Genomic DNA, 13,441 nt, shown 5'->3' with positions numbered 1-13,441 from the left:
AGAGTACACAACAGAATTTAAATTCAAACGCACGTACACCTACGAATATTGTTTCTACAGTCAGCCAACTTATGACGCCTTACGACTTATTAACTAAAAGCAATGATACCTGTCATTAATTAATGAAAGAAAAATATAATATACAATATTTCAACACTCTACGAAAGTATTTTTAGTGCAAACAGGACACAGCGCTGTTGATGATACTTTCCCATTTGGTTGATGAAACTTAACTTTAGTTGAAATGCTGAAAATCAATGTAAAAAATATTTTGAAACTCAGAACTCATCCCTGACAAACATTGATACAGTGCACTGTAAATATTATGACGGTACCATATGGATCCAGTAAACACAATTTTGTTTGCCACATAAATTAATAATGTTGATTGGACGTGTTAGGGTATGTTTTGAGACGATAAATTGCTTTTCGATAATTTGCAGTTGTGCTTCAATTGATTATTGTGTTGTTGCAACAGCAGAAATACGTTACAAAAATATTTACTTTCTGAATTGTGTCAATGTAAACAAATCAATAGCCTACATGAAAAAAGATTTTCATTTACAACAAATGCAAATTTACTCTCTCAGCTCTGCAGAAGGCTCAAAATATAGCATGCAGTGTAAAGTGTGCAAATAAACAAGTATCGATTATGGCAACAAGTGAGTCAACAAATTCGAGTGCACTAGCAGCAAAGTTTCCAGTTAGTCGCCGACAGCCACCGTTAGTGAACTAGGATACATGATGGTCAGCTGGTAAGCAGTTAATGTCAAACATGCAATCAAAACAAAAGGAAGGAAGGTGTGAGAGGTGAAAGACACGGCAAACAACAATATTAATTGCAAGTTAATGGGCGCCTGCTGCTGCCAAAAGTCACAGCCTAAAACTAAGAGCCGAAAAATTTGCTTGCAACGAGTTATGTTGTTTACCACATCTTCGAATTAACTACAAAGAACAAGTACTTTTAAATATTTAGTTTATTTCATTTTTTCAAACGGGGCGAAATTTTTATCATATTATATACAACAAGATGTGCAAGTATTTACAAACATACGGAAATTCCAAGATTCTGTATTTTTTTTGGGATATGTATGAACACAAAATAGCCAATTATGGCTATCAGAAGAAAGAGCACGAAATGGAATGTTCGATGCAGACTATTAATATATTATATTCACATAAATTTAGCCACTGACTATATCACACTCACGGATATACATAAAAAACGTAGGATTATCTCCTTAGGATTTGTACAAATACTCTGTGGGTGACAAATGAGAAACAATTCAAGTACGTTTACTTTACGAAGACTCAGTTAATGAACTTCCTCCATCGTAATTCGGCAAGTCAACAGTTGAAGAAATTGAAGCTTACAAGTCTATACAACGCATAATATTACTTTTATCTTTAAAACAATAAGTTCAGGAAGGACAGTAAATAACAAGTCACAGAGACTGGAAAACAAAGCTCTCGTTCCTCTCCGAAAAGAAAAAAAGAGAGTTCCTCATTTCGCTCGTTATCGTCATAAAATTTTGAAATGCAAAACTGTACACTCACTATATTTAATGAGACATAAAAATCTGTGTTTTACCGTGACTTCGGCTCAGACAGGGGAGAGAACTACGTTTGTATTATTAAAAAGAGGGAAGAAAAAAAATGTAGAATTTGCTTACCGTGTTTCTTTCTGAGACGACAAACGGAACCAAAAGGCCTACGTGCACGCGACACACAATTCTATAATCGTGTGTCTCTCTTTATCACTCTCTGTCCCTTCCCTTGCGGCTACGACGGAATTACGTACACAGCGTGGGAGGACAGTTACTGGCTGGCTAAAACAAACACGAGAAAATGAAAGGTAATGTACGGGTAAATGGCTATACGAATTTTATGTGCTTGCGTAGACGCGGAACAAGTGGAAATGGGCTTAGTGACAAGAAAAAGAGAAATACTGCTCGGACTCCGCGAGATTTGGCCTCCGTACAAAGTGTGAAGAAATTATAAACCGGCGTCTTTGCAGGATAACGTCTCCGTGGTGAGAGTTCGTGTAGAGGAGACAGCCGGTTTGTGAGAGTTCTCTTTTTTTTATCGGAACGCGGGGCTGTGGCGGAGGTACGTGGAGTTATCGCGCCGGGAAGCTATCCCCTAAGATATCGGAGGTCCGTTAGGAGTCTGTCGTGGTCTGTAACGTTTGCCGACGAGCTTGAGCACAAGACGACACACAGGTCACGCCTACCAGCGTCGCGTCAGTAGGAGCACGGCGTCCAGGCGGCCTGCTGCTGGAGGTGCGCCGCCTGCGGGGGCGGCGTGGGGGTCTGGCACTGGCTGATGTCGGCGGCGGCCGCCGCGGCGAGCGGCGGCGCCGGTCCCTACATGTGCGCCAGCGTCTGCATCTGGGCCGCCATGGGGTCGGGCGACGCGGAGTGCTGGTGATAGTAGCGCGCCGCGGCCGCCGCCGCCTGCTGTTGCTGCTGCTGTTGGTGCTGCTGCTGTTGCTGCTGGTGGTGGTCGGGCACGCCGGCAGACGGGTCGGTGGGCAGGTACATGGAGATCATCTGGCGCAGGTCACCCTGCGCGGGGGCGGCGGCGTACTCGCGCTTCACCACCGGCGTGGGCGTGTGCAGGCCCGCGCTGCCCGGCGACACGGGCTCCGACTTGATGCTCGAGCTGCCGGGCGACATCTGCGACGGCTGCTGGTAGGGCGAGCCGGCGCCGCCGGGCACGGTGACGCTGCCGTTGGTGGCGCCGGGCTGGCCGCCGCCCCCGGAGCCGGGCCCCGCGGCCGCGGCGGCGGTGGCGTACATGCCGCCGTAGGACGCCGCCGCGCCGTTCATGTAGGCGCTCGCGGCCGCCGCCGTCGCCGCGTTGGGGTGCATCTGCGACATGTCGTAGCGCGGCGCGTAGCCGCCCCCGCTGGCCGCCGCCATGTGCGCGTTGTACGCCGCCTGCTGCTGCTGCTGGTAGGCCTCGTGGTGGTGGTGGTGATGGTGGTGCATCATGTAGCCGTTGGGCATGTAGCCGTTTGGCATCTGGTAGACGTCCCCGCGGTTGACCGCCTGCTGGACCGCGGCGGCCGTGGCCGCAGCGGCGGCCGCCGCGCTCCTGGACGCCGCGTCGCCGCCGCCCGGTAATATCCCGCCCGCCAGGCCCGGATACTTGTCTTTCTTGAGCAGCGTCTTCGTCTTACGGCGCGGCCTGTACTTGTAGTCCGGGTGCTCCTTCATGTGCACGGCGCGCAGCCTCTTCGCCTCGTCGATAAACGGCCGCTTCTCCGACTCCGACAGCAGCTTCCACTCGGCACCCAGCCTCTTGGAAATCTCGGAGTTGTGCATTTTTGGGTTCTCCTGGGCCATCTTGCGGCGCTGCCCGCGCGACCACACCATGAAGGCGTTCATCGGCCTCTTGACGCGGTCGACGTTCTGGTTTTTGCTGCTGGCGGTGTTGTTATTGGGCGGGCCGTGATGTTGTTGCTGCGGCGGCGCCTGCGACTGCTGCGTCTGAGTCTGGTGGTGCTGTTGCTGCTGCGCGGCCAGCGCGCTCTGCTGTTGGTGCTGCTGCTGTTGGTGCTGGTGGTGCGCCAGCGCCGCGTGGTGTTGGTGCTGTTGCTGCTGCTGCTGTTGTTGCTGCTGCTGTTGCTGCTGCAGCGTGTGCGGGGGCGGCGGGCCGAGGCTCATGACGCCACCCATGACGTTGCCGGACAGCGCAGAGCTGTGCACGATGGAGCTGAGCGCGCCGTACGTGGAGACGGCGTGCCCGTGCAGGCCAGCCGCCGCGTGGTGCGGCGGCATCTGCCCGTGGAGGCTTCCCCCCTTAAGGTCCGTCTCCATCGTGAGCATATCTTCTTCCCTGTGCGCGTACAGCTTGACCGCGGGGAGCGACGACTACGGCGCGAACAGCGGGCTGGACTGGCGGCGCAGGCGGCTGGCGACGGCACGGCGGCCGCGGCTCGCAGCATTCACCCGCGGCGCGACCGCTCCGGTGCCGGCGGAACTCGCTGCTCTGTCTTCAGCGCTGCGCCGTCGGTGGCGCCGCAAACTGCTACCGTCCCACCCACAACTATTCCCCAAACGCGCGAGAGAGGCGCCCCAAAAAATTTGGGGGGTTCAGACGAGAAACGCACTCTAGCGAGGAGCAAAGCGGGGACACAGACGGTCCGTCGGGCGCACGCTCCCTATTCACACTGAATGCCTACTGCCACCACACAGCTCGGAGCGCGTCTGGCTACTGGCGTCGTCACACAAAACCCGGGGCCGCGTCGCCCCGGCTCGCTATTTGTGGCTCCCCCTCCAGGCGCGCGCGGCCCTGATTGACGTGCACGCCTGCCATGATTGCGGCGGGCCAATGGGCGCTCGCCGGCGCGGCGCGGGGGGCGGGGCCCGGCCGGTGGGCGGGGCCTGGTGGGAGCCGGCCGGCCGCTGGCTGCGGCGAGTCTCGTGACCGCCGGCCCGCCGCGCCGCACGCAGGTGAGTCGAGGGTCCGCAGCGCCGCGCACGCACCACGCCACACGCACCTGCCTCACCTGTTACACGCACTGCCGCCCACGCATTCCGCACTTTTTTTCGCGTACGGACTAAATATTCGCAACAGCTTTGGGAAGTTCCGGCGCTGCGCCCCTCGCAAGTGCCTACTAATAACGCCGCTTAAGTGACAGGTCCGTGCATGTCTACGTCGCTCGTGTCACGCACCCGCCATGGCTATCGGGTGTGTTGACGACGCACTCTTGTTATCGCGTCATCACACAGCGACAGAGCTCCTAGTTTTTCTGTTAATCTTGTGTGCGTAATGTATGGAGCGAGCAGTGCCATACCCTTACTGCTTAAAATTACAACGATGTCAAACATACTATGTGATGAAATATTAAACGTATTACAAAAGTGGGAACGTCAGATAGTTGTAGTCAGTAGCTCTGTAAGACGAATAGTAATCTGCTGTCCCGTCCGAAACACCTTTCTTCATCAAAAGTTATCGTAAACTGGAAATTTGGTAATATCACTCCACTGTTTTAGAAGCGCCTTTATTATTGCAATGTACATTTCGAATTCACAGCTTCATCATTAGGGCGTCAGCTATGATTGCAAAATGAACATTTTAATAGAGAAAACGCTTCTAGAACAGTAGAGCAGTATTATAATCAAGTTATCCATTTCTTTCGCTGTCTCGGTTTTCCGGAGACTAGCCACCGTGAAAGTTATCGTAGATGTTGCGTCGGAAACACATTTTGGTAGCGTAGCAGATGTCTGAAAAGTGGAGATAAGGGTATTTCATACGTATCAGAGAGTTCGGCTGTTCCTGTTCTTCGAAAGTTTATTGTTATTATTATTATTATTATTATTATTATTGATTATGTTCTTGGAAGTTCTTTTCGAATTACTTGAGCTAGAGTTCCTTTGTGCCTGGTAGAGAAACCTTAAATGTTCACGTAATAACATTTGACGACTAGTTCATACATTAAAATGCGACTGAAATACCACAAAAATGAAAAAAAAGCTTTGTCTTACTTCAGCTGTGTATTGTAGACAATCGTGTAGCTATTCTGCATTGCGCTTCGCGTATCATCATAATCAAGAACCTTAATTCATGACAGTGGATATTTAGCGATTCCGGTAATAAGATTCGAACTTAAGGAGAACACGCTAACGTTTTACTATATCCTCTTGCATTAAAAATGGTCACAACACAACAGTAGCTGGGAAATGACAGTGTCTGCTAAATAGGTTCATAGTATCTGTAATTACTATAACTCACAGAAAATGGCTACGATTCGCTCCAGTAGTTGGAAAAAGCGTTAGCTGAAAGAAAATTACGCGAGGAGAATACGTTGCCTAGTTATGTAAATATTATCTATGCGATCGTAATACTGCTAATCACTAGTTATGGTTATTGAGGAGCGTACAAGCATAAAGTATTTAAGATTACAATTTAGGGTGTAGTCTACTTGAAATCGCTGGGCTTCTGGTTGCAACCAAGAAGCAGTTTGGCGATTGTTTTCTTCCAGTAAACAGAGTTTGTAAACACGTAACACGAGCAGCTTGATACGTTTGTTGTTATTGCGGTCTGCGCACCTTTTGTCCCGCCGGAACTTGTACGGAAGCGTTGTCAACATAGTCAACTAGTGCTCCGGTGGCACGGTGGTAGCTCTTTGTTAAGTGGCGTGGCGGAATGTTTCACGCTTCGTTAGGCGCCTAACTCATGCCACTGCTAAGGCTCCGAATGTTAAAGGCACTTTTCAAATATAGTAGAAAAATAAACTAGCTATCGAACAAGCGTTCAGAGTTTTTCAGATATTCTGGAACGACTACTATTTTTACTACTGAGCTCTGACATTGCGCACTTTCAACTGTTGAAACTAATAATTAAAATTTAAGCTTCTTTCTTGGGAAAACATTTGTACAATACACCCAGTCCGTGTGACTCACACAAGAAACATAGCACTGCGAATTTAGACATACTCCTTTTATAGCTCTGTTATTACCTGGCGCTCTGTGATCATGTAAATATTTCAGAACTATGTCTGAACAGAAATCGGGCTACAAATAATTTTATGTATTCATAAATGTAAACATTTCAAAGCTCTTGTAGAAAAATAAGTACCTCCACGATGTTTTCGTACAAAATAAAATACTTTTGGCTCAGTCTATAGTGAATATTGTAAGAAATTAAGATAGACTGCGTCTATATAAAAAAAAAGAACAGAGTATCATTCTAGATTCTTTTTGGTGCTGCTTGTAGCAGGTATTGGGTGGCTGTGAAAAACGTTTGAAGATTATCTAGTGTGATGCTGCACAACATTTTTGTGGTTCACGTTCGGGATAGCAAACAGATTCAGTGGTTATCTGGTTTCGATCTGTCAATTTCTGGTTCTCTCTTCTTTTTTTAAAAGTATTCTTTTTGCTGTTTTCTTAAAAAAATTTAAGGCAGTTAAAAAATTTGTGCTATTTCCGTCTCCGCCGTTGATTATCTATAACTACTCCAAATACTTTCACATATATGTGGCATTACGTGTTTTCGTTATATTCTTCGCTACCTAGAATACGAAAAATACAAAATTCACACCTCAGAGGTACGTATTCCCATTTTGCGCCGAACTAAGACTAAAGCAATGGCATGTGCGCAGTCGGTAACTCCAGTGTTTGAATATATAAAGGATAAATCTGAAGGAAGCGTTGGAGTGTGAGAGATCATGACAACGTAGCAGGATACTTTAAACTCGCCATGCAAAGCGCTTATTGTATTTAGTGTTGCAGTAAAAACGCCATTGCAGACATTGGTGACGAAATTTTCAGTTAAATATTCGACGAATATCAGAGTTACTGGAGATGGATCAGTATCTCGAACTGGAGTAAGCTGAAGAAAGTAGTCGGCCCCGTTGAAGCGTCCAATCCGGCTTTCACTGAAAGCATTTCAGAAAATCACAAAACCTCTAAATCACTCCTATCTTACATTAGTGTTATCAACACATCATTATCTCACTCTTAAAACACTATGTACCGCATTCTAGCATTCTGGCACTTCCATATCCGGATGTTAATTAAAAAAAAGAGTTTACTTCCGAGAGGTGACTTTTTTATCACCTTGCAAGTATTTGTATGTGAAATACAGTAATCACATGTCTTTTTTGTTTATCTTTTTTTCGTGCTACCTCGCGCTTAATTAGGGGCTGAAAATTATATGTTTGTGTTGTGCGCCTGCATGGACGAATAGATGAATTTACGAAATTCGTATGCATGTGTGCAACCAATGTACATTAGGTCTGAACCGCACGTGTTGAAACCTTGCTACATACTATACGCTGCCTTGATTATAAGCGATATGTGAATCTGTGGTCCGGACGGGGAATCAACCCTGCTGCTGACTTTCGATGTGCAGAGGTAAAATTTTTAAAGAAATAAAAAGTAGTGACGTTTCAGAAGATCCTGCTGTTAGGTGAGAGGTATCAGTTGCAAAAGGAAGGAACTAAGATTTGGGATTGACATCTCGTCGACGAAGGGGTCATTAGAGACGTAGAGTATCAACATATACAAATAGCACACTGTGCTCCAAATAAATTGGCCGAAGGTATCAAAGACTGCGTAAAAAGCTGACGAAGCTTATCTGTAAGATTGCGTTTAGAAACATAATCGCTGAGATTAAAATAAAATTTAGAAAGCGGGTGGGAATATCACAACAATTCCGTTCTACATACCGGACTGCGTATACCACGACCTCCACAATGCTTTGTTGACAGGCCAGTAACTAACCAGAATCTGTGCTCCTGCGAACACTTCGCAGTTTTCCACCGTTAAATAGCGTAAGAGATCTGAAAAGTAAGTAAGAAAGCTGAGTCAACTCTCCCCTCTTGGTAGTGGACCACTAACCAGCAATTGCTTTCACACTGTTGGCGGTTGCTACACTCTATTATCAATATTGAAGCACTTCAGCTTGAGGTATGGTAAGAATTGTAGCGTTTGGCCTTCTGCTTCTTCCGACCTTTTCTAGCCCCAAACAGTGTCACTGTTTGTCTTACGAGTGAGAAACAACATTAGGGGAAAAAAATACAGCAGTGCAGGCTGTATGACGGAATATGAACACTGAAAATAAATAAATAAATAAATAAATAAATGATCATCATAGAGCAATAATTTACTGACGAATAAGACATTCCGCTTTAGTAATAACGCTGACTTTGTGGGCGTGTCAGAACTCCTGATTCTCCCCTCTCGTTAGGAGTTACTTCCCCTACAAATAAGACTGGACGAGAACTGTTAACAAATTATAGCTTTGAGCCGATAGGAAGGATCAATTCGGATTGCTTCACTAGAAGACTACTGTCCATGTGAGGCAAGTATCTTGGCTAAGTTCCGTGTTCCACAAAAAGTTTAGTTTGAAATTAGAATGAAATGAACACCCTTAACTGCTTATAGGCATTGACATACGTCAACGGGGACAGATGAAAATGTGTGCACCCGAACGGGACTCGAACCCGGGATCTAAGATACCATCTTAGTATTAGTTTGACATAAATTTTTGGTAAAAAAATTTTCCCGATTTCCGTTAGTGCTACTGATTGGCGATACGCTTTAAGAGTATCCTGTTTAACGTAACATTGCTATAACTCTTCTCCCACTCTTCAATCACAGCATCCTCCACTCCTATGAAATCTCTCTCTCTCTCTCTCTCTCTCTCTCTCTCTCTCTCTCTCTCTCTCTCTCTGTGTGTGTGTGTGTGTGTGTGTGTGTGTGTGTGTGTGTGTGTGTGTGTGTGTGTGTTTGCTGTAACCCGCAACAACAGAGCTGTATAGATAAAGACGGATTTACATAAAAATGGGGAGGCTATGAAATAAGGATGCATCCCCTCTCGATTTAATCATGCGTTTAAGAGTTAACTCAAACAGGAAAAGATCACAGTAACTGCTGAATAAACATTCAGACGTTTCTGGCCATTTCACCCATCTCCCTCGGGTTACCTGTTCAATTACCTTGTCTCATGTCTACGTCTTTTGTGTTTGTACACATATTTTTTTTATACAAATGCTAGTGATTTAATTATCTTCTAATACTGAAGATACACTAGAAAATTTTTCGCTGTTGTAACTTGTGAAACTTGTATGTCAAAAGTATATCCTCTCTCATTTATTGCTTAACCATCCATATTACGAACTCATTTTCCCCACGTGTGATCCCAGTTACATCCGAGGTCAAGCAGTGATTTCTACTGTTGACTCGTATATATAGAGGGTATTGTTTACTTTGCACAACACTTCTAACAGCCAACGAGTTGGGTGCCGCAGGGCTTGGGTCACGGAGCTCGCATTCGGAAGGGGCAGGGTTCATATCCCCACCAAGCCATTATATAGTTTGTTTTTGTGTTTACCCTGAATTGTTTATGGCAAATTCAGGTAGGGTACCTTTGGAAAGGTTACAGCATGTTTCCGTCGCTGGTCTTTTCCAATCGGAGCTGTGCTTCGTCTCTGATGACCTCTTAACATCCTAGCCTTCCTCTTTTCTTACACACGGCAGTCATGAAGCTGCATCAGTGATCGTGAGATTCTATAGTGCCGTACTACTACCAGAAGACGCCCGAGAGCATGATCGCTGATGAAAGCAATACACAGACTGGTGATATTCAAAGCGGCGTTATTGAAGACAGCTGATCGATGAAATGTAATTGACAAAACGTGAAGTAAAATGGTAAAGTATTTTCTCGTAACGGTGACTGTGTATAAATCTGGAGGGGGAAGAGGAGGACCGACGATGAATCGTGAAGATAAATGAAAAAAATCAGTTTTAAATTATTTCAAATGAGAAAAATATCACAATCCATAAGACGTTTTTGTTGATTGTTTGGTTTAGTCTACGAAACGTTGTATTAGACCAATTACAGATTTGTACCGAGTCACTACCCTGAACTGGACAAACGAAAATAATTATTGTTACGTATTGTGAATAATGATCTTTCACTAGCAACCGCAGATACTCCATTTGTCGAGAAACAGTTGTGAATGACTGGCTTAGGTAAGAAGAAGAGTATGAACGGCACACGTTCCATTATTTCTTTAGCTTTAATTGTCTGCGCAGGATTTTTAACCGAATTCAAATCAATGACGACATGAAGTGTAACAAAGAATCGCGGAGTTATTGATTGTCTTTGGTTTAGTCGGCGTGATGGACAGTGCAGAAATACGAATGGGTCACTTCACAAGAAAAACAGAAACACGCATAGTCTATCTGCACTTAAAAACGGAGAATCGCTAGCAAAAATTGAATTAGATCTAATTTACAATTTTTTCGATCTTGGTGGAATCCTTACCAAAACGGAGTGGCCGTCAGGAGACAATTAATTACGAAGAGACACTCGTATGGAATTATTCACTGGGTGGATGTCGAGCAAGGTGATGGATATCGGACTCGCATTCGGAAAGAGTGGAGAGTTATTATCTGCCCGCCCACCATGATGAAGGTTTTCCGTGGCTTCCGTAGATTTCAGACGACCTCAGAGATAGCTTCTTTGAGAATGTCAGGGTCGATCTCTGAGCTGTTCTTGTAGACCATAAGAACATTCAAATGCAATCTCCTCTCCGCCTCGCCCTCTTCATCTTCCGAAATCATGGCTGGATTGCTGCTCTTCTTTTGCGACGTGCTTCGTGGTGCTGTTGACTGTAGATAACAGTGGTCGTGACTTATTGTTTTGATTTGTATTGCCGATGAAAGGAGAGGGTCAGCTCTTTGCTGGCATGTAGTCCCACCTCTTGAATGGCTGCAAACAATGGGGCCACCTAGCTTTCCCACAACCAATCGAAGTTTCACTACCCAATATTGTCATATGCCCTCACTCCATGATACACCGCGTACATAGGCTCTTTGTGATTGGTACACAATCTGCCACTGATTAACTGTAGACCGTTATCGTTCCTCGTCTTTCCAATAAGACAAATGATATTGTTTTTTCCACTCTGCAGTCGATCTGATTAGTTCGCAGTCCACTGAAAACCAGCACTGTCGCATGGTAGTTAACTTGGCACCGCAGGATCATGTAATTGCTGGACCATTCGTAGCATTTTAGCAGTCAAAGAAGAGTGATGGGGTTCCAAGAGAGGGGTCCTGCTTTTCAGTGAAAGAACTTTACGGTGTTGTTGACGTCTTTACATCGAAGAGTGCTTCGAGCCAGACCTTTGTTCATCCTATTTATCTCTGCAACTTTCAGGTTATCCACTTCAACCTGCTCACTGTGATCCAGATTCCCTCTTTTCGTTAAGTTGTGTCACAAAGTTCTTTTCTCCCTACCTCGGTGCAGTAAGTCTTCGTTGATTATCCGATTCACTAATCTAATCTTCAAACATTCTTCTGAAGCACCTTATTTAAAAAACTTCTCTGTATGTCTGACGTGTATATCGCCGACGTTTCACTTCCGGTAGAAGGGTACACACCAGACAAGTAGCTTCAGTAAATACAAAGGGCGTTCGAAAAGTTTTGCACAGTCGGACGAGAATGAATTTTTTTGTGAACATATTTGGAACATTTAGCTATACATTCAGCCTACTCAATGTGGCCTCCATAAGCTGTGACGCATCTCGCCCAACGTTCTTTCCATTATGTAAATGCACTTTGGTAAAATTCTGGGGATTGACTTTAACATCATCGCTTGACACAGGAAATAAGGTCTTTCTCACTATCAAATGTTCTATCGCGCAGGTGGGCCTTCAGACGACCAAAGAGGTAAAAATCAGACGGAGCCAAGTCCGGACTGTAGAGAGGATGAGGAACAATTTTCCAAAACATCTTCCCGATTTCCTCCAGTCTCATAAGGGCTGTATGGGATTTGGCATTGTCATGGTGTAGTCTGATGAGCTGACTCTGAAGCTGTAGTCTGTGGGTCTTGATGGCACGTCGCAGCTTGTCCAATGACACACAGTAACGGTCCCGGGTAACTGTGGAGCCAGTGTCCAAAAAGTCAATGAAAATGACAGTACACTGATCCCAGAAGAAGGAGGCCGTCACTTTTCGGCCTGCTGTTCGTGTAAGTCTTCGTTTCTTCTTCCGATGAGAAACCGGATGACGCGCCCCCCACCTCCCCCCCCCTCCCCCCCCCCCCCCCCATGGATTGGGTTTTGCTCTCAGGTTCGGACAAAAACAACCATGTTTCATCCTGGGTAATGACGCCGTAAAATACTGTTACCACTCTTCAGTAAAGGTCTTCATGAGACCCTCGCGCACTTTCTTCCTCATCGTTCTCATTAGTCTTGCCAATAATCTAGGCACCCAACGTGCACAGATTTTTCAGTACCTTAGTGACTGTACCATCGATACCCCACTACGACAAACGAGTCATTTCAGCAAGATGTCGTGTCGTCACACATCTGTCATTTTGAATGATTTGATCAATGGTCCCCTTATTCACATCACTCACTGCCGTCGATGGTCTACCGCACCGTGGATTGTCCAGTAGAGAGAAATGACCTCCTTTAAACCTCTGCAACCACCACTGGATACTGCTGCGATCCACTGTGACCCCCCCCCCCCCTCCATAAACAGGGAGCAACTTCCTGTGAATCGATGTGGCAGAGTCATCGCCGGTCTTGAAGGGGAACTCCATCACCGACCGTTGTCGCAACCTGACATCCACTTCACAGTTCATTATGGCTCACCTGTAAACAAAAGAAAATACTTTTATATACCAACTTATAACTAAAATGTTCCAAGTATGTTCACAAAAAATTTCATTCTCCTCACGCAAAAATAAAAAAATAGACACGACTGTGCAAAACTTTTTGAACGCCCTTTGTACTTCCTAACACTTCATATTCGACGTTAACAAATTTCTACTTAGAAACGTTTCTCTCGGAATTTTTATTTTGCATTTTATAGCCCCTCTATTTCGGCCATCGCCACGTATTTTATTGCACAAACAGGAAAATTCATCTGCTACTTTTGGTTTCTGATTTCCTAATGTAATTCCCTCAGCGCCGCCT

General features: G+C 45.6%; 1 protein-coding gene and 1 long non-coding RNA gene across 3 annotated transcripts in view; one reads left to right on the top strand and one right to left on the bottom strand.

The window, feature by feature from the left end:
* Positions 1-959: 959 nt before the first annotated feature.
* LOC126162858 (transcription factor Sox-2) lies at positions 960-4,228 on the bottom strand. The gene is made up of 2 exons (XM_049919636.1): positions 2,792-4,228; positions 960-2,716 (listed from the first exon to the last, which is right to left on the bottom strand). The coding sequence occupies exons 1-2, from the start codon at positions 3,831-3,833 to the stop codon at positions 2,367-2,369; spliced, it is 1,392 nt and encodes a 463-aa protein (XP_049775593.1). The 5' UTR covers positions 3,834-4,228; the 3' UTR covers positions 960-2,366.
* A 201-nt stretch (positions 4,229-4,429) lies between these two features.
* Positions 4,430-13,441, top strand: part of LOC126162859 (uncharacterized) — a 132,862-nt gene continuing 123,850 nt past the window's right edge. For both annotated transcript variants that reach the window (XR_007535124.1, XR_007535123.1), the window contains exon 1: positions 4,430-4,460. This is a non-coding gene — a long non-coding RNA (uncharacterized LOC126162859). The remainder of the gene's footprint in view (positions 4,461-13,441) is intronic.

The sequence above is a fragment of the Schistocerca cancellata genome, chromosome 2 (genome assembly GCF_023864275.1).
Source record: "Schistocerca cancellata isolate TAMUIC-IGC-003103 chromosome 2, iqSchCanc2.1, whole genome shotgun sequence".
NCBI classification, from domain to species: domain Eukaryota; kingdom Metazoa; phylum Arthropoda; class Insecta; order Orthoptera; family Acrididae; genus Schistocerca; species Schistocerca cancellata.
This window is presented reverse-complemented; position numbering and strand designations above follow the sequence as displayed.